Genomic DNA, 21,825 nt, shown 5'->3' on the forward strand with positions numbered 1-21,825 from the left:
AGTCTGAAATATTGGCGGACCAATTGACTTTTATTTCTATGTGCGTAAATAGTTAGGCGTTTTGAAAACATCTTGTGGAAACTACGTATTAATTGAAAGACAGAGTAAATGAATTCGGTGGTGATCTTAAAAAAATAAATAAAGAACCCAATTAAATAAAATACCTTGATTATTTTTATTTTATTTATTTAAGAAAACACAAGGAATCGAATATTGGTATTTCGTAATATGGGGCCGTTCAAGTATAGGGGAGTAAGCACTATAGGGGAGGAGGGGGGGATTTTATTTATTTTATCACCAAAAATATAGTTAAGGCTTATTGGCATCCATGGTGTCCTTAATCCAAGAGGTGTATTTACTGGTTCTCGTGAAGATAGCAGGCTGGCCTTTGGCACATGGAAAAACCCACGAAAAAACACCACATGATTTGTTGTTGCACACCAATGATCCACCAAAATCACCCTGAAATCATATTAAGTTAGTTTCGTGTCAGCGAACCTATCGTTTTGTAACTGGTCCAAACATTTGTTCAGATCAACTAAGTAGGTGCATGAACTTCGCTTACAGGAATCTTAATAGTCAAGCAGTTTAACCGTAGATAGAGTATAGAACTAGATGAGCTTCTAAAATAACAATAATAACTAAAGAGAGAAGGCATTAACGTGAAATACTTAAGTGCGAGCGAAACAGAGTATCAGTTTTTCTGTCTCTATTTGCGTATCGGGTTTTATTTGTTTACCACCGAGCCCTTGGTGGTAAACAAGTTTTCACCGCTTACTGATAAATCTGTGAAACCCAAGTCAAACCCATATTTTAAGACTTTATCCTTATAAGAGGTGTATTTAAAGTCAGTCATGGTGAATTGTTGCATAATTGGCTATAAAAGCTATAGTGAACGTAAAGAACCAAACATAACCCTTTCATCGGTAAGTAGCTTATTTTCTCACGACTCAGTAACTTTGTTCAAGAATGTGTATTTTGGTCAATAATAAGCAATCTTCAATGAATTAAAACTATAAATACGACATAATATTTCGATCATTCGCTATCTCACACGCTGTACGCTGATGCCTGGTCTATGCCATAGTCCGTCTACGAGTTTAACAAATTAAATGTTTAAAAAATGACAGATTTGTTTATGGCACGTTGTGTAAAGACGAATATTTACTCACGTAACAACCGCCTTCACCTTTCTTGTTGAAAATACAGATGTGGTTAGGAGTAATAGGGTTAGTCTTTTCAAAGTTTCGCAAAAATGTAGTTTTACAATTTTTCTCAGATATAACTTTTGCGTCCAACCATACCAATTTGTCGGGGACGTAGTTACCAATATACTGAAAAGAAGATAAAACACATGTTGAAAATATGGAAATGTACATAAAAAATAACAAGAACGTTGTTTTTCAAGTGCTTAGATTTTTCTTTAATCATAACCATCTTATACAACACAACTGGATACAGAAATAGATCAGGTTCAGGCTTTTGGCTATATGTGATATATCTCTAATACTTACAGAAGTGTATCCCCAACCACTTAATTTACACTTTTCTCCTGGTTTGGGGTCTTCGGTTGCTACTTCGATGGGTTTAACTTTGTCTGTAAATTTAATCTTCTCAGCAGTTCTCAACAAAGCAATATCATGTATACTGCGATTCGATGTGTATTTTTCATGTTTTAAGATTTTGTCAATTTTGTATCTAGTGCCTCCCTTAGTTTTTGAGTTGGTTCCCGCCAAAACGACCAAATCACTTGGAGATTTCCTGAAATTTTAATTTTTAAAGAAATAATGCTTCTGTTAAGTGCAACTAGGGTTATTTATACTTTCCAATATGGACCATCGATATTTGAGGTTTTTCGGGGCGAAGGGGGAGGAGGGGAGGGAGGACTACCCCCCTGTGCTATATCCCCACCCTGCGTAACCCCATGGCTATGAAGATATTCATGGTTAAAGATTTAAGGTCAGAATGGTAACGATAAATCCGACGTCCGAATTTGATAATACTGATTATGTAGGTGTCTCTGTACCTTGATTGGAACACGTCCAAGTGAGTTTTATTGCCGGAGTTGCGTCTAAGTATTTAAAAAAATTATTTAAACTTTTGTGTAATGTATTGAAATTCGTAAACAAACAGTACATTTTCTATTGGTTATTAGAGATGTAACATTCTGCATAAAAAATCGGTTTTATAATTAATCGATTGTTTTTTTTTGGCATGAAAAATCGATGAATAAAAAATAATATATTTATCGATTATTTCCTCATTTTTGCACTTTAAAGTTTTAGAATAATAACCCCCAACCACTTTCACGCGCCACAAACAGTTATTTAAAAAAAATATGAATATACTAACCTAACCTAACCGAATAACAGCATCCATAACGGGAATCCATGGGAACTCATATAGATGGTTAACTTCTTACCTGTTGAACCGCACACATCTCGTTGCTCTTAATGGGTATGAATCTGTGCCATTTTTAGTAACTGGTGAATGTTTGGCATAATATGCAGACGACATAAAAGTCTTCAGTATATCCGATGAAAAAGATTGTGTGACCCTTCAATAGGGAATTTAACCAAAAAAGAGCTAATTCGAGTTCGAAAAGTGAGTTACAAAATCGCAGGGCTGCTATGAAAAATTGTGCTCACCTAATACCAAAAATCTGATTATGTTTACATTGCCTTATAGTAAAAACTTTACTTAGCATGAAAATAATGTGAGACATATTTTAAATCAGACAATGCATACATTTACATTGTATAATAAAAACTTTACGCTAATTGATACCAATAGGTACATTAGTTGTAATAATTATTTTTTGACAAAGGATAGATATAAACTACCTACATATTTTAAAAGACAGATAACTAATTCGCTATCATATTCGCCAAGAATTTGGCTAGACATAAGACAACCTGCTTCTATTTAGCAGGTTTTAGTTGGAAGATAATCCAAGAAATAGTATTTCTAATTTAAATTAGATACTAAGACAACAGAGAGTCTCTCTGGCCTAGAATGAGTAAATAAGATAAGTAAATTTAAGAATAATACTATCAATCTGGTTCACCAAAATATACAAGGCATGAAAAGTAAATTACTAGAAATTGATTTGTTTTCGAGCAGTGAAAATGTTGACATATTGTGTATTACAGAACACTGGTTCAAGCCATGTGAACTTATGTTCAATTTTTGTAATCATCAGATCGGTAGTTCGTTCTGCAGAAGAAATGCAATACACGGTGGGTCATTAATATTGCTTAGTAAAAAATTAAATTTAAAGAAAGGAAGGATATAGTGAGCCTCTCTGTGGAACGCCTTATTGAAATATCTTGTGTAGAGCTGGAGCAATTTATCATTGTTAGTTTGTATAGCCCTCCTTTAGCTCAATATGATAGCTTAAAAAAGTATTAGAGCAGGTTCTGTACAAATTACAAAAATTCAAGAAAAAATTTAATGTTAGTGGAGACTTTAATGTAAATTTGCTTGACAACTGTAGTTCAAGTAAACGTTTGCTTAAAAAAACGTTTAATTTTATTGTACCTACTAGGGTAACAGCCACCACGGCAATATGTATTGACAATATCTATAGTAATATACTTCCTCTCAACGCCTGTATTATCAACAAACTTACATCTGACCCCTCTGGTCAATTGTTTGAATTTCAAATACTTAAATGTAAAGACCAAAAAAGAAAATATGCACAATTCCTATAACAGATGATCGGTTAGACAGATTTAGGAAAAAAATGATATTTAAAATTCATATTTCGCGTAGTAACCAATGCCCTAATAATAAGTATAACACTTTTTTTGATTCATTTATTGATGAATTCAAAAATGTGTTCACTTCAAAGACTTTTTTGGTCTCAGAGAAACCTACCTTTTGTCACTGGGCAACTCCGGAGCTACACAAGAAAAGGCTAAAATTGTATGATGAAAAACAGTATAATGACAGTGAAGAATTTAAAACTAGGTATGTTAGGATATTCTCAAAAAGTTTTAGGCAAGAATGTTGAATCGCTAAGGCGAAACACTTTAGTCTTAAAATAAACAACAGCTCTGATAAGATAAAAGCTACTTGGAAAATTATAAACGAGGAGACTGGAAGAACCGCCAGAAAGGATACTGAATATAAGGTGAACATAAACGGTAAAGTAATTAGATCCGACCTCGAAGTAGCCTCTGCAGTTGAAGAGTTTTTTTACTAACATTCCATATAATACAACCAGCGTTCTAAATTCTTCACCATCAGCCACCCTTTTATTACTGAATAAAAGAATGTTCTTGTATGCAATCATGATTTGATATTTAGCCGCATTAGCTGCAATGATATTATAAAAACATTTAAACAGCTAAAAATAAAAAATAAACTAAAGATCTTTGGCGTGTATTTGTGTTCATTTTGCAATCAGTAATTAATACTATCAGTTCAGAGTTAGCTATAATATTTAATGAATGTATAGATTGTGGAGTCTTTCCAGACCAGATGAAGCTAAGTAAAATCACACCGTTATTCAAAACGGGCAGCACTTCTGACCCCACAAATTTTAGACCCATATCTGTGCTGCCTGCATTGATAAAATCTTTGAAAAAATTCTTCTCGATCAATTATTGATGCATTTTAATAATAATAAACTTATGCATAGCCAGCAGTATGGTTTTACAAGTGGTCGCTCCACCATTTTAAATGCTTGGGAAAATTCTCATGATGCCATTGGAGTTTTTTGCGATTTATCAAAGGCTTTTGGCTGTGTCCATCACGAAATCCTGGCATTGGCGAAAAAGCGCTAAATCTTATGGAATCATACCTGAGCGATAGAATTCAAAAGGTAAATGTAAATGGAGCTATATCACAGGGATCCTCTGTTACTATGGGAGTACCGCAAGGCTCCATACCTCGTCCCTTCTTATTCCTCGTCTATATAAATGACCTACCATTTCTTGTGAAGGAGCTGGAGGAGATAGTACTGTTTGCTGTTGACACTTCGCTTTTATTTAAAGTGAAACGACGAAATCCATCACTTGAGAATGTAAACAGTGCCATCTCCAGTGTAGTTCACTGGTTTAATACAAATAATCTTAAGCTTAACGAAAAGAAGACAAAATGTATTAAATTTGTAACTACAAATGTAAAAAGTAGTCATTCTCAAATAATAATTAAAGACGAGGAAATAGACTTTGTTGATAAGGCGGTGTTCTTGAGAATTACTTTAGATAGTAAATTCCAGTGGGGCCGACACATAGAAGGTCTTTCGAATAGGCTAAGTTTCGCAGCGTTCGCAGTAAAAAAGATATGCGATCTTACGGATGAGAACACAGCAAAGCTCGTCGTTTATTTCAGCTATTTTCATAGTATGTATTATGTCATATGGTGTTATTTTGTGGGATAGTGTAGTGTAGTGTAATGGATATTTGTAGTGCAAAAGCGGGCTATAAGAGCGAACTGTGGGTTGTCCCCACGGGAGTCGGTCCGAAGGAAGTTTAAGGAATTACATAATATTTAGACGCTGGCAATATTTTAAAAAAGAATAGTAGCTTCCATAATTATAGTACTCGTAATAAAGTCAAAATTAGCGCACCAACCAGAAGGCTGCATAAAACAAGTAATTCTTTCCAAGGCAATTGTATAGGTTTTTTCAACAAAATCCCTAGTGAGATACAAGTGTTGTCAATAAATAAATATAAATCGTACATTAAAGTAAAACTGCTTGCTAAGGCCTATTATAATATAAATGACAATTTAAACGATCCTAGTGCTTGGATATGAGTAGCTCCAGTATAAATAGGTAACGCGACTGAATCTCTTGGCTGCATTTCCAGACTCTGCGCAATCGTCAACATCCACGACCGTTTTAATGTAAAGTGGGAAAAAACCGTGATCGATGTGGTATCAAATTATTTCAGTATTATTATTATTTTCTTATGTAGCCAAGTCCACATTTCAGGGATCGTCATGCTCGCTTAAATGTCATTGCTTGTGGCGGCGTCCATGCGTCGGGTTGTCTTTCTCCCTAAAATAAGGCGAGGGGGCCGATGGCTGGCCATGCGTCATACTCGTGAATGGGTGCTACTTGTGGTGACTGATCGTATTTGAATTCGTGTATGCGGTGATGTTAATTATTTCGACTATGTGTTTGCGTGTTGTTCCCACGAGAATGTAAGTGTGTGCTCCTATTTCACCATGCCTCCTGCTGATAGAGGACAAGTCTTTGTCATCAATTTATGTTATTATTATTAATTACTTAAGATGTCATGTGGAACATGGTGTAATGGTTGCAGCTCCTTACAAACGTTGTGTACAAAAAACATGGCGATTAAAAAGAGTGGCGGAGAGTTTATTGCCAGTTCTTCTCTTCCGTTCTACGCCCTTGATTTGAGAACTGGCACTAAATGTAAAATTAGAAGCATTAATATGTATTTCTTTACTGATAAGTCATAAGTGTACAATGTGTTACCTATATGGTTAAATGATGTTTGAATTTGAATTTTAATCGGATATTAATACTATCTCTGCTTGGTGCGATGAAAACTACATGGCTCTGAATATTAAGAAGTGCCATGTTTTACCATTTTTGTGCCAAACATTTACTTAAAGTACCCTATCCAGTATAAGTATAATGGTAAGGATATTCTTGTGGATAGAGTTGTGGCGATTTGAGACTTGGGAGTAATATTCGACTCTGTTATGTTATTTAGACCTCATTATGATCATATCTGTAAGCTGTGAGCTAACCGGAAGTTGTCCTTTATTCTTAGAACCGCTAAACCGTTCAGGCAAGCCGACTCCTTGATTGTCTTATACAGCTCTCTCGTGAGAACCATGGTTGAGTACTGCTTAGCTGTATGGGCCCCGATATACAAAATTCATACAGATAGATTAGAATCTATATAGAGGCGGTTTGTTAGAGCTTTATGCTCAAAGTATGGTCTTAGGCACAAAAAAAAGCAATATGACCAGCGTCTTGCCCTGCACTTGCCTAGCACTTTCAGATGGTAAGTCTTGAAAGGAGAAGATAGATGAGTGAACTGTGCACTTTACATAAAATAGCAAATGGCTGACTTGACAGCTATCTTTTGGATAAACTTGACATCAAGGTACTGACGCGTTTTGTGCGTAACCCACAACTATTTATGTTACCCCGAAGTAACAACAATGTATCTCAGAATAGTCCGATCACTAGAATGTGCAAGTATTACAAGTGTGTGTTCTCATGTTGATATTTTTCTCAATAGTATTTATGAATTTAAAAAGATTATTCGCGGTGAAGAAAGTAACCTGAATAACTTAATTTTTTTGTTATTTTTTTTTTGTCATTAAATTTAATATATGTACATATTTTATACTGTATGTAATTGTAATTGTTAATATTAAGTAAACCAGCACTATAATAATAATATACCAACAGAGATTATGAAGTAAATTGAGGAATGTAACTTAGATTATATCACAACCCTTTTTAATGGTATATACGACTCAGAAACTATTCCTTCTGACTGGCTTAAGTCAACATTTATCACTATTCCAACAACAAAGAATCCCAAAAAATGCAACGACTATCGGACTATCTCACTTATGAGCTATGTTTTGAAACTCTTTCTGAAAGTGATACATAATAGGATATAGAGTATATCAACACTATCCTGTACCCAATTTGGCTTTCGAAGCGGTTTAGGAACGAGAGACGCTCTCTTTGGCTATTATGGACATGAACAGGGATCTTTTCGTCTGTTTTGTCGATTATGAGAAGGCCTTTGATACTGTACGACATGGTAAAATGATGGAAATACTCCAGAGAATTGGATTAGATTATAAAGATTGCTGTTTCATTAAAAACCTATATTGGAAGCAAAGTGCTAATATAAGGGTAAACAGCAAACAAGATACAGAGAGGTGTGCGTCAAGGTTGCATTTTATCACCTTATTATATTATTGCTATTTAACTTGTATGCCGATGCAATATTTTCAGAAGCCCTAGATAATTGTCAACATGGCATAGCAATTAATGGCAAACTGCTGAATAACTTGAGATACGCTGATGACACGATCTTAATTGCAGAGAGCCACGATGGTCTACAGAATTTAGTCAATTCAGTTTCCGGCGTGAATTCTGAATTTGGTATTAGCATCAATGCGAAAAAGTCAAAATAGAGATGGCACTATAAGAAGAAGATGAAACAAGCACTAAAGATTCCACTAAAATGCTGTGTACAGATCTAATTGGACTTCAGGTTTACAAATGTTGTTTAGTGTGTAATTAATGTATGTATTTAATCTGTATTCTGTTTCTGTAACTAAAATGTAGAAATAAAAATAAAACTAGATAATAATAGGTTTTTTGGGCAGCTCCAGCGCTACGGGAAATGCAGCCGCGCCTCCGATTCTTTTATATACACACTAGGGGTAGGGCAGACAAGACCACGTGGATAGTGGGGTACTCTGATTCGGTTTAGGGTTATTTTTGGATATTAAATTAGTAAATAAACACTTTATACTAGTACGAATAAGATAATACAGAAAGTTGCAAACAAGTAGGGGAAGCCCGGGCAAGAAGAATAACTGTTTTTTCCATAAATCTAAAATAGATATCGCTTTGGCATTTTTTTAAGTCGTTTAACATGCAACCGGCGATGCCATGACAGTTCAACCAAAACAATACGCGAGTGCATTTGTTGTTAAAAAAATAAAAAATTAAGATCGTTGTTTATTTATTTATTTTTTATTTACACTTCGTTGCAAATTAAAGAAACACAATACATAAAAAATTTAAAGGATGCAACGGGCGGCCTTATCGGTAATAAGCGATCTCTTCCAGGCAACCCTAGTTAAGAGAAAAACTTAAAAAAAAAAAAAGAAACATGCGTGCGAGAAGTGCAGAATCCTTAATCTAAAGTAATACAAAAAAATATTAATAACAAACTAAAAACTTAAAAGCTAATCTTACAAATACATGAACAGCGAATAGTGATGTAAAAGGAAACATAAGAATTATACAAGTCACGATTGATGAGGATAGGATAAGGTTAAGAAATGATTATACAGAAGAGTTTTAAAAGATGACAGAGAGGTAGCCAATCGTACGGAGTGAGGCAGCGTATTTCACAACTTAATGGCGGAAATCGTAAATGAATTGCCTAAGAAGGATGAAGTGTGGGATGGAATTACCAATAAACATCTATTAGAAGAGCGTAACATATAGTTAGAAGGACCTAAGAATTTGAAGTGATTTTTGAGATAAGAAGGAGTTTTCGGATTGAAAAGAATTGAGTATAGAAGTTGAAGAAGATGAGCGTGACGTCTGAATCGAATAGGTAGCCACCGCAGCTGCCTGCGGAATTTAGACACATGGTCATATTTTCTAAGACCAAATATGAAACAAATGCAGAAATTCTGCAGGCGTTCTATCTTGTCAAGAAGCTCTTCGTTCAAATCAGAGGAGCATGAGTCCGCATAATCAAGAATAGGAAGCAGAAGAGACTGCGCTAACATAGTTTTAGTGCGGATAGGAAGGAAATTAGAAAGACGTCTCAGAGTAAAAGAAGCAGCGTAAAGTTTACGGCTTTACGTGATGACCCCAGGAAAACGTTTGGTCGAAGAAGACCCCAAGGTTTTTAACAGTCTTATTGAGGGCCAAGGCCACACCGTCAAGGTAAACACCAGGGAGCTGAGCCCATTTCGGTTCAAAGATACTTTATTTCTCAAAGAATTACATTCACTTAGCGAGAAAATTTAGAGTAAGTTAGTTATGTACATCGTGTTATGAAATTATTTGAAAATACACTATATAAAATAAAAATATTAGTTCTAACAATATGTACCATATTTGTTACAAAAGTGCAGGTAGGTCGCATCGATGTTACAACATGTTACAAGACGCTCGTTCGCAGACATAAGTAAATGCTACAATAGCTTCTTGATGTTTTGTAAATACATTAATAATTATTCCATTAATTCATATTAAACTTTTACGATTGTTACAGACACAGATATAGAATATGGTTGTTTATATTTTTGTTATTTTATAGGTATGTTGTTAATTATATGTTCTTTTAAAAGTTTTTTAAATTTGTAAAAAGGTTTTATTTCTTTTAATCTGGGTGGCAATGTATTAAATATTTGTGCGCCTTGATACATAATATTAAGTTTTCCGTAATTAGTCCTTGGTTGTATTAAACATAATGTATCAATATTTCGTAATGGATATTTTGTATCTGATTTTTGTGTAAAGGATAGATTTATATGAATTAATTTGTTAATAATTTTGTATATTAAAATTGAGGTATTGTAAACGTATGTCTGGTTTATACTCATAAATTTGGTATCACTGTATAGTTTTTCAGTTGGAGTCAAATAATCGTAATAGAATAATGTCTTCAATAATTTATTTTGCATAATTTGTATTTTATAACGATTTGTAGGCGCTGCAGTGCCCCATAGTTCGATTAAGAAGTCTATATGTGGCTTTACCATAATATTATATATAATGAGTCGGACTGACTTTGGGAAGCAACGCACACTGCCACGCAGCACGCCAAGAATAGAAGATAATTTGGATTTAATTATGTCAATGTGCGGCTTCCAAGTTAAACGACTATCCAATACAACACCAAGATATTTTTGAGTATTTGTTTTAATGATATTACATCCATTAATAGTAAGAGGTACAAAATCGTATATTTTCTTATTTTTTGCCGCAAAAATTATATAATTTGTTTTTTCTGTATTGATAGTGAGTAAATTAGTTTCTAACCAATCACTTAGGCAGTTTAAATCAATTTGTGCATCTTTCACGATTGTATCTATATTACTACCATAGTAAAACAAACTTGTGTCATCTGCATACAACGTAACATCACCCTTTAACCCTAAGTTGCTAATGTCATTAATATAAATCAAAAATAAAAGTGGCCCCAGTATAGATTCTTGGGGCACACCACAATTTATTGGAGTAGCATCACTCATAAACGTTCCTATCTTAACTATTTGCTGGCGGTTCTCAAGGTAAGAGCTAAATACTTTTAATGCTGTTCCTGTTACGCCAATATCGTTAAGTTTTTTTAAGAGAAGTTCATGAGAGACGGTATCAAAGGCTTTTTAAGATCAACAAATATGCCTAATGCTATTTGTTTTTTATCTAACTTAAGTTTAATTTTTGTTGTTAGGTCTATTGTAGCAGATAACGTATTCGATTTAGGTCTGAATCCGTATTGTTTTTTGTATAATAAATTTATTGAAGCTAGGTAGTCATTAAGACGCAAGTGTAATATCTTTTCAAAAATTTTTGATAACACTGGTAGGACTGATATTGGTCGGTAATTACCAGGATCAGTACGATTGCCTGACTTATAGATCGGAGTAACCTTGGCTACTTTAAGGCTGTCTGGAAATATACCATTACTTAAACATTGGTTAATGCAACTCGTTAGGTTGTTGACAACCAGGTTTTTAACACACTTTAGTGCTTTCGTACTTATGCCATCAATACCTATGGATGTGTTGCTATTTAAATTGCTAATAATTTTAAGGATTTCATCCGTGGTAGTCGATATTTCTGATAGAAATGTTTGAGACTTTGTTTTAGAGAGAGAAGTAATTATGTTTGTAGTGGTATTTGCAGGTTTTGAGATTTTTGAGGTTAGAATTTGCCCGATAGTAGAAAAATATGAGTTAAAACATTTACAGATCTCTATTGGATTAGTTATTGCAGTTGAATTTATTTCTAATTTTGTAGGCATACTGGTATCTTTTACTTTATTATTTGCTATACTATTTAGGAGATTAAACATTTTGGTTGGTTTTTTTATACAGTTTTGAAAAGCCTTTTGATAGTAAGTACTTTTAGCTGTTTGTATAGTTTGGGAAACTTTGTTTCTTTTGTTTATAAATTGTTCCTTTATTTCTATATTATTTGGTTGGGATTTACATTGCTTCCATAAAATATTTCGCTCGTTTATGGCTTTAATTATATTTTTATTTACCCAATCAGTTTTTGGTGGATTTATAATTTTGATTTTTCGAATTTTGCTGTCTTTAATGTTATTAATTATTAATTTTTCTATGTGATTATAGTCTAAAATACATTTTGAAACATCGTGCTCAACTAGCTTAAAAAGTTTTTCATAGTTGAGAGCTTCATAATGAACCTTCTGCTTTGTTTCTGGCGAGTATTGCTTTAATTCTAGATATATCTGCTTATGGTCCGACATTGCTGATTCAATAATAGCTAAGTTGAAATTATGTTCTTTTATGTTGGTGGATACGTGGTCTATTATTGTTTTGGTTGATGATGTTTCACGAGTGGAGTAGGATGAGTCCACTCGATTAAGAATTGCATATCCATTTTCATTAATCGTCTCTGTGTAATTTACTGTGGCATGATCTTTTTTGAGCAATAAATCAATATTGTAGTCTCCAAATACTATAGCTCTTTTTCTCTTTTCTAATTGAAGTGAATACTCATCAAGGAATTGATTAATTTTTGAGCGATCAGGCTTATAGACTAGTCCAACATCCAGGTTATATTTATTGATATGTATCCATAAGTAGTGTATATTCGCGATACAACAGTCCTCTATTAGACTATGGCTTAGATTGTTATGTATAAAAATTGAGACTCCACCACCTGTAGTGTTTGTTCTAAAGTTATAGTGATGTATATATCCAGGTAAAATTAGTCTTTTTGCTTGTTCATCACTTTTGACCCATGTTTCTGTTATTACAATAATGTGAATCATATGTCTAAATGAGTTTAGGATACATTTCAGTTCATCAAACTTTCCTTGACCCACAATACTTCGAGCATTTAAGTAGAGGAATTTTAGTGAACTTACCGTTGAATATATTTCTTTGTATGTGTTTGCAATTTGGTAGTAAATTGTATTACTTTTTATTCTATCTGTATGTACTTGGCCATTCAGTCTTCCGACGCCGTCGCCATAATTTTGGCCAATATCCCCTGCGGTGACCGGCCATATTGGGGGATATGGAGAGACCGAAGGGTCCATTAGTGGTTGCTATTCGCAACTGAGGGAATCTTGGCATTGAGAGGAAGCCTGGCGTTTAATTAAATTTGGTTGTTGGATAACGTAATTTTTTATGTTGTAAACCTTGCTTTTCTTCGATGGCTGGTTAACAGTCTCATTTCTTTTATCGTTGGTTCTCGACGATTCAGGAGATTCTGATGGAGTTCTCTTATTTTTATCCGTTCTTGGTTTTAAGATTTGTTGGTTTCGGTTGTTCAACCAGACTATTTTGTCATATTTAAGGATTGCCAATCTCCCTTGTTCTCTTTCCCTGTTAACTTCAATTTGTAATTGTTTTCGTGTATTAAGAACATCTGGAGGGAAGTCTTCTTTTATGTAGTATGGGGTAGAATCCAATTCTTTCTTATTTTTTTGGATATCAACTTTGAGTCCAACTGTAGAAAGCGTCAGGACTATTGGTCTGATTTTTTCTGTTCTTTTACCAAGCCTCCTAACACATTCAACGCCATTGTGATCACATTTGATTTTTAAAGTATTGTTTATTAAATCAAGAACTCTGTTTTGTAAATCGCAATAGGTTTTTTCATTTTCTTCTACTCCAAAAAAGAGCAGATTTTTCCTCCTAATTGTTCTTTCTAACTGGTTAATTTTTATAAGTTGTTGTTCCAATTTTCCTTCCAAAACTTCATTTTTGGTTTCTAGCTGTTTAAATTTTTCATTTATACTACGGTTGATAGTTTCTTTTATATCTTTTATATGCTTCTTGCATTGCCTCTAAAATACTTTTTATTTCCTCCATATTTTATTTATTGTTATTATTTATTTTTCTAAATACTTATCTTTGTATTTTATCAGTAATTAATTACAAAAAAAAAAAGAAAAAGAGGATCAAGACACTGATTTGAACTCGAGATTACTTGCATGAGGTAACGATTTCCGCAATCGGCTAACTGGTTAAGTATGTATAGCTTCGAAACATTGGTATAGATGCTGTTTTCTAGTGACGTTTGTCGCGAATGACTAATACATCTTCTGTTAGTCATGTAGGTATAGGTTTTCACTACTGACAAAAAATCCACAACACAATAGTGTCACAAGTCACTATAGTCACAATAATACACTTCCAAAATCACACATTTATAGAAAATATAGTCATTTTGAACGAAGTAAGTCGCGTATAAATTTATAAATTATTGTTCTGTTCACAGTTTATTTTAAGTCTTTTTTGACGGATTTTGCTCTAAACTATGTATGTCCTCGTTACCTTGTGTTAGTATGTAACTTTTAAACACATATTTGAACTTTATTTTCCACAAATAATATTTTTAAAAGTAATAGAAATACGGAACTTGTGTTGACACGCGCAACCCGCACTACCCACACATTTGACTCTTGAAATAAAGAAAGGGCTTCCGATGATAATGACTTGACTCTTGGCAGGATTAATTTGAAGACCAAAGTCTTTACTCCAGTTGCCTATGTTTTCAAGATCATCATTCATCGCCTGTATTGCAAGAGGAAGCTCATCCAGTGTAGACTGAACGTAGATTTGGAGGTCATCAGCGTAAAGGTGATAATTAGCGGATAGATGTGCAGTCAGGGTAATTGATAAAGATAGAAAAAAGAAGAGGTGAAAGAACGCCACCCTGCGGAACACCAGTACTTATATTATTCCACTGAGAGTAAGCATCATTCATTTTAATACGCTGCCGACGACCGTTAAGATAGCTATGAAACCAGTCAATAGCGGATGGAAAAGAAATTCATAGAGCGAAGCAACCCAAGCAGAATTTCAAAGTTCACAGTATTGAAAGCATTGCTAAAGTCAAGCAGCGCGAGAACAGTGAGCTGCCCACCATCCATCCCTCGGCGAATGTCGTCACAAACTTTAACCAATGCAGTAGTCGTGCTATGCTCCGGGCGGAAACCCGATTGGAGAGGGTCTAGAATTGAGTTTTTATTCAGGAATCCGCTAAGCTGCGAGTGTATAAGGCGCTCTAGAGCTTTAGATAGGAATGGTAGAATAGAAATGGGCCGGAAGTCAGAAAAGTTAATTGGATCGGGCCGTTTGGGAATAGGAATAACTAGACTATCCTTCCAAGAAGTAGGGAATTTACCACTAGTAACTGAATAATTAAAAATATGAGTAATAACATGAAGAATAGCTGGTAAGATAGGTAAGATCATAGCACGACTAACTTGATCGCATCCGACAGCATCCGACGAGATAGACAGGATGCAACCCTCCACTTCGTGCTCGGTGAATTCAGTGAAATTAAAAGGCATGAAGTTTGGAGTTGGAAGAGAAGCTAGATTATTGATTGTCTTCCTAAGAGAAGACTTATCGTGGGCAGGAGAACAGGTGAAGTGAGAGTTAAGGTTGTTTATATCTATTGCTGAAGAAATAATATTCTGTGCCGATCTGCCAATCCCCAGGGTTTTGAGGAACTTCCAGATTTTTGAGGTGTCGCCATTGGATACTGAGTCGTGGATATGTTGCCTTTGAGCATCACGACAGCGAGTATTACAACGATTGCGAACTACTTTATATTTTTCGCGCTCCGCGTCAGATTTGGCAGTTCTCATTATAGCTATGGCTCTGTTTTTTTGGTGAATCAATATTTTTATCTCATCAGAGAGCCAGGGAACAGGTAAATGTTTAAGTTTAACACGTCTCAATGGGGCGTGCTTATCATAGAGGTTTGTGATGGAAGAAGTGAACAACTCAACTTTGTCGTCGAGGTAAGGTAAGTCGTACAGACCACTCCAGTCAATTTTGGATGCATCACTGAGCAGGCTATCATGGTCGATTCCACCAAAGCTGCGACGCATAACTACCGTGGGCTTCTGTTTGGGTGGCTTCGCTTTAAAGGAGAGATAGAGAAGGTCATGGTGAGAGAAGGCGACAGCAGGAAGTTGCCCATGCTTAGTGACAAGGTGAGGAGAGGAAACAAAAATAAGATCCAAAAGTGACGGAGTAAAACCGGGGACTTTATGCGTAGCGTTAAGATATAAGTTTTGTAGGTTGTAAGAGTGAGTTAAAGAAAGGAGCCGTCTGGAGCGAGAATCATTTTTCAGCAGACATGTGTTAAAGTCACCCATGACTATTGTGTTTTTATATAAGGGAGAAAATTGGTCAATGGTGTCATCATCGGTGGAATCAAAGTAGTCCACCGATGATGAAGGGGAATAGAAGACTCCCAGGAGAAGCTTAGAGTTGGATAGAAGAACTTCGATAAGGAGATGCTCGGCTGCATTGCTAGGTGGAGGCTGTGGCGATGAGTTAATGATGAAGAAGGGGATGTGAGAACGTAAGTAAATTGCCACACCACCTCCACGCATGCCGAGTCGGTCATTTCTAATTAAATTGTAACCAGGAAGAGAGTAAGTACCAGAGGATAGGGAAGGATTGAACCAAGTTTCAGAAATGGCATGGATGTCTTTAGAGGCCAACGTAAGGAGATCTGTATGATGAGCTGGAACGCTCTGAGCGTTAATGTGTACAACATTGAAGTGCTTAGGCAAGTTTTAAAAAATAGAGGATAAGGTATCATTTAGGGTAGGCGTGGAGGAGTCAATGCTATGGAAGGAGTCACAATCGGACGATTCCAGAGATAAGAAATCAGAGTTATCACTACTGCAATCCATGATTAACAAAAGTATGATAATAAAAAATAAAATAAAAAATAAAACTAATCTAAAAGTTAAATAAAATCTACACCAAGTATATAAACGCTTAAACTTTAAAAATAAAAAATAATAAGAAATAAAAAAAGATGTTCTTACGATTACTCAACCGCTGATATGTAAGGATTAGTACAACAATAGGTATTAGCAATGATATAGAAGTAGTGAACGGATAATATAGATATACTTACACTGTAAGAATATCTTCTGTAAATCTTAAAGAACTAAAGAGACTAATTATAACTATTTCTAAAAACTGTTTAACAAGGAAATATGTATATCTAGAGGGTTTAATCTACAATATTAAGAATAAGAATATTCAACTCTAGTACAGCCACTTAACTAAGAGATATCAGCTGTGGCCCATTTTATAGGAAGGCTTCACAGACGAGATTCATGAGTAAATATGTATAATGTATATACAGTATTTTTTCTAGTTAGTGGAAGTGACAGTTGACATACAGTGTGACAGACGACAGTGTCAATGAAAAAATCAAACAATTAGCGTCTAAATTAAATAAACATGAATGATTAAACACAATTAAACATAGAAATATAAGATAAATCACTTACAAATATTACCCACACAAGTTATTAAAACTAAATTAAACATCAAAAGTTGGTAATTGCATTATATTACAGAAAAATTCAAGAGTTATGCTAAGTGTGCAGTTCAGCAAGTAACAAAACATAATATAAAGTTGAAGTAACCCACTCGTAATCAGTTCTTTGCGATCTTCCTGGTTCGAGATTTTAACTTGGGTGATGTTACCTTAGAATCGTTAGTAGATGGGGAAATGCTTGCAGGAGCCGTATCAACATCTTTCATTGAATTGACACGGCGACGCTCACCGTTAGCCCCAATAACATATATGTGGCCATTCCTGATCCAACACTTGCTGATTCCGAAATGCCTTCTTGCAGCCATAAACAAATTATGCCTGGTTTTGGTCAGGAACTCGGATATAGTGATGCCGGTCCCCTTTAAACCAGACTTAGCCAACCAAATTTTATCCTTGTCACAATGTTCCCTTAGCTTTATTAGTACAGGGCGAGGCTTATCATCACATCTTATGCCCACTCTGTGACACCGACTACAACTAGCTTCACTTATATTAGGGCATTTGAGCAGAACGGATAACATGTTAGCAATTGTCCCTGGGTTCTCATCCTTAGACTCATTTAACAACAAACACTTACGCCTGCTGCGCATTTCCTGCTCCTCTTGCACCTTAAAAAGAATTTCCATTTGAGCCTGGAGATTCTTGAGACAGAACAGTACTGAGCTTTTGAATGCCTCAAACTCCCTAGTTAGTGGTGTTTGCTCGAGGGATGGAGACATTTCTTGTGCTGCCAAGAGCCGCTGCTGGAACTCATCCATTTTGGAGGACACCATTACAGACACATCCATCAATGACTTTTTTAGTTCTTCCATTATAATTGAATAGGATGTTGAGAATTAAAAGATGAAGGTAGTTTACAACACGAAAATTCTACTTTGGGATAATTATTGTTATCAGAAGGATATAATTAAGGAAAAATTAGCGATTCATATGCAATACAACACTAGTACATCACTAACAGTGTAAGTAATATAATTTGAGTTAAAAAACTATTTTTAATTAGCACAAAACACAGAGATACACCAATGCGTGTTTACACTACCCACACGATTCCCTAAAACCTGTTGTTGCGTTATGATTTCTGTGAAGGTAAGGTTTCGGTGAAATGTACAAAACATTAACTTTTTGTATTAGTCATTAGTTATCTTGTGAAATGTTTTATTTAGCCTATTGCACGTTTATCTAAGTATTATTTGTAATCGTTACTTTTTGTTTACCTACTAAAATGGTTTCAAGTCTTCAAGTTTTTCTAATATTAGCGTGTTGGGCAAAAAGAATATGGGCAAAACGGATAGGTATTATTGTATAGAAATCAGAGGTGTAGTGCGTCTCCCGACAAAACTGAGCAAGCAATAACATTTCAGGAGGCAAATAATAAGAAGTCCAAAATTTCAGAGTTGGCAGGCCCCAGCAAGACTAAAACTAAAAAACCCTCAGTCAAACAACCGAACAAACGTGCGCTGACAAATACATTGAGTAAAAATAATAAATCCAAGATTGGATTCAGTGTAATCGATGCAGAAGTTGGGCGCATTAAGACTGCACTTCTTATGTAGGAGTTGGCAGCTACTTCTATGATGAATACGAAGACTTATCTTAATTAATTCAACAATACCCTTTTTGCCCTTGAGGCGTTCCCGTTTTGCCCGGAGGGTTCGGATAATTGATACTTTTTGTTAATTTTCATAAATAATATAGAAAACATTAAAGTTTTTAAGTTTATGTCATTATTTTCCAAAGATGATTAACAATAGTACAAATTAAAAGTACAGAGAGTTCTATTGAATAACAGATTGTGGCTTTAATTTACATTATCCCTTAACATATGCGTCTTGCCCGAGCTTCCCCTACAAGTACAAGTAAAAGTGAAATACAAGTACATACTTATTAGGAAATACAAACGAGTAGGTATCGATAATTTCAAAAATTTCGGAACTCTACACTAATTGAAATGTGAAGTGATTGACGTTTGACATCAATTATTTGTCAAATTTATTTTGTAATGAAAAGATGTATGAAAAGTAAAAATAAATGTATCTCATGAACCGTAAGTTTCCGCAACCTAAAACTTTGCAAAACGCTTTCTTTTAGAGAGTACTATCTACAAATATGGGCATTCAAATCGATGGTCCATATTGGAAAGTTTATCCATGAAAGACCGAAAGGACGTGGTTTAAATACTAAACCAGGTGTTTAGTTTTGAAGTAAGTGATACTGGCAGCGATTCTAATAATATTATACACATGTATATCTAAATTACATTTAGGATAATATTATTACCAAGCGATTGAACAAAAATCAAGGGGCAACTATAAAGGTAAGTAAAACTTACTCATCGAGACACCTCGCAGCAGTGAGGACCCATCTGTCAGCGATTATGGCACCGCCACAGGTATGTAAGTTTTTTGGCTTTGTTAGCTGCAGAGATATTTGGTAGGGACAAGCACCGTCTGGCGCAAGTCTACCGCCCACGATACGACCGGACGCGTCGCCACCGGCATCAACTTCTGAGACCTCGAAGGTTTTCAGTTCTGCGGCTTTACAAATAATGGATAAATGTAATTGTTATGCCGGGGGAATCCTTAATTTAACTATTTTTAACCTTGCAGCCTTTCAAATTACTTCTTTTCAATGATGTGTCAAATAGATAATATTCATACATCGGTTAATAATATTATTGTATCTCTATGAGGTGACACTTACCAAAAGCTCCGCAGAAAAGTACACCAACTAGGAGATAGTTAATTGAATACATGTCTCTAAATGAGCGTGTGCTAGAAAGATATTCCATTTATATAGTAACTGTCTTTGACTAAGGAAGTGTTCACCGTGAAATGAAATTAATTTGTTAAAAAAACTAGCGTTTTAACTTAACAATACACATATATATAATTGTTGTCATATGAATGTTGAAAAAAAACCGGGGGAATGGGAGTTGGCTATAACATCGAGGACGTATTTTACTAGGATCGAAACAAAATTTCTATAATATTAAATAAATTTAAACAGTACTGCGTCAATTTCGTAAATTCTTTCACAATTAGAATGCAAAGTTATCCCTGAGTAGGTAACGTATGCTACATTAATTTCTAAGTTTAAAAAAATACGGAAGATGTCGAAACAGTTAACTATGAAATTTACTAGTTATAGGCTGTCAATTCAACATAAAATTACAATAGAAATAATGTGAACAAGCAATGACATCAAAAATTTTGTTATTTTCATATTTCGCCATGACTATTGCTGATAAGGGCTAATAATTTGTTGTTTTTATAATTATTGTTTATTTCTTTAATAATTTCATGGGTGTAATTGCTAAAACTCCTGCCAACCATTTAAAAGAAAAAAACAGCGATTAAAAGGAGTGGTGTTTTAAAAGAGTAGAGTTCTTTACGCGCATTCTACACTCTTAATTTCAAAAAAGGTAGTAAAAGTAAATAATATATCTAGCCTAGACGTAAACTTCCTTGAATTTATCAACAAACTTTTTTGTTTTTTTTTTTCATCTTTTTGTAAATATCCGCCTCTCACAAAGATGGTCAATGCAATACAATTTTAGTAATTAAATATTTCGCCTTTTTTATATACCGATAGTACAAAAAGGAAGATGGCTTATAAGTGTAGAATATACAAATAAAACACAAATAGTAAAATACAAAAGCAATAGTCACTTTTGACAGACAATTTCGTGCGATGAAGATGGCACATGGCATACACAAAGATGAAAATGTTTGCTAGGGAGTAGGGAATGTAAAACCGAAGAAAATACAGTATACTGTATCTTCTTCTTATAAACATATATAGATATAAAATTAGGCGGTCGAGACTATAGCGGGATCTTGTTACAGGGTTTTGCAAGACTACACGATGAAATAAAAGCCCAAAATACAAAATTTGGGCGGTTTTTGTCACACTGTTGTTACAGTGAAAATGTGGAGACAATTTTTTCTTCTGTAGTTTTGAAAATAAAACATTTAAAAACAGTCATTGGAGTTCACCTTTGTAATTAATAAGAAGTTATTCACCAATTAACGTGCTTTAATTCAAGAACAATTTCTTACCTGGGTGATGATAAATCCAGACGATCCAATGCAGTTAACCTTGCAAAATGCGTGCGCATTCAGACGTAAATATCAGCTAAGGAGATATAAACATTGTGAAAATTTGACCACGAATTAAATTGTAAGAGCCTGATAGACTACACACAGGAGCATTAAAAGTAGAAGATAAGCGAGGCAAAGGTACAAATAATCTAGATAAATGACATTAGTTCCGAGAATATTTCTTTCGCGAGAATGACCAAACTAAGAAAACTAGGATACCATATAGTATAGAGACGTAGCAAGCTCGTAACGGAATAACTTTTTCCATAAATACACGAGTTAGATTGTATTGTTATTAGATTATTGAATAAAGTTTATTTGGTTATTTAATTCCTGGAGATTCTATTAATGCTATACAACAATGTCATCTGCGAAGCCTTTAATAAAAAAAATCACATCATAAACACGGTTTGGAGTTCACATTTTCAGTTA

The 21,825-nt window shown here is 34.5% G+C and overlaps 1 protein-coding gene across 1 annotated transcript; it reads right to left on the reverse strand.

Moving 5' to 3' along the window:
• Positions 1 to 169: 169 nt before the first annotated feature.
• LOC125063310 (chymotrypsin-2-like) lies at positions 170 to 20,075 on the reverse strand. The gene is made up of 5 exons (XM_047669713.1): positions 19,994 to 20,075; positions 19,623 to 19,827; positions 1,515 to 1,761; positions 1,173 to 1,334; positions 170 to 462 (listed from the first exon to the last, which is right to left on the reverse strand). Exons 1-5 carry the CDS (start codon positions 20,043 to 20,045, stop codon positions 310 to 312), a joined length of 819 nt encoding a protein of 272 aa, XP_047525669.1. The 5' UTR covers positions 20,046 to 20,075; the 3' UTR covers positions 170 to 309.
• Positions 20,076 to 21,825: the final 1,750 nt, after the last annotated feature.

Source organism: Pieris napi, chromosome 3 (assembly GCF_905475465.1).
Source record: "Pieris napi chromosome 3, ilPieNapi1.2, whole genome shotgun sequence".
Lineage (NCBI taxonomy): Eukaryota > Metazoa > Arthropoda > Insecta > Lepidoptera > Pieridae > Pieris > Pieris napi.

Bases quoted from the DNA above. Each gene is read 5' to 3' on its own strand.
- LOC125063310 (XM_047669713.1), bottom strand. From the start codon at position 20,045: ATGTATTCAATTAACTATCTCCTAGTTGGTGTACTTTTCTGCGGAGCT. The intron at 1,762-19,622 runs GTAAGTTTTACT...TTAAAATTTCAG, and splicing joins GCTGCGAGGTGTCTCGATGA to GAAATCTCCAAGTGATTTGG. The intron at 463-1,172 runs GTGAGTAAATAT...ATATGATTTCAG, and splicing joins AAGGTGAAGGCGGTTGTTAC to GGTGATTTTGGTGGATCATT.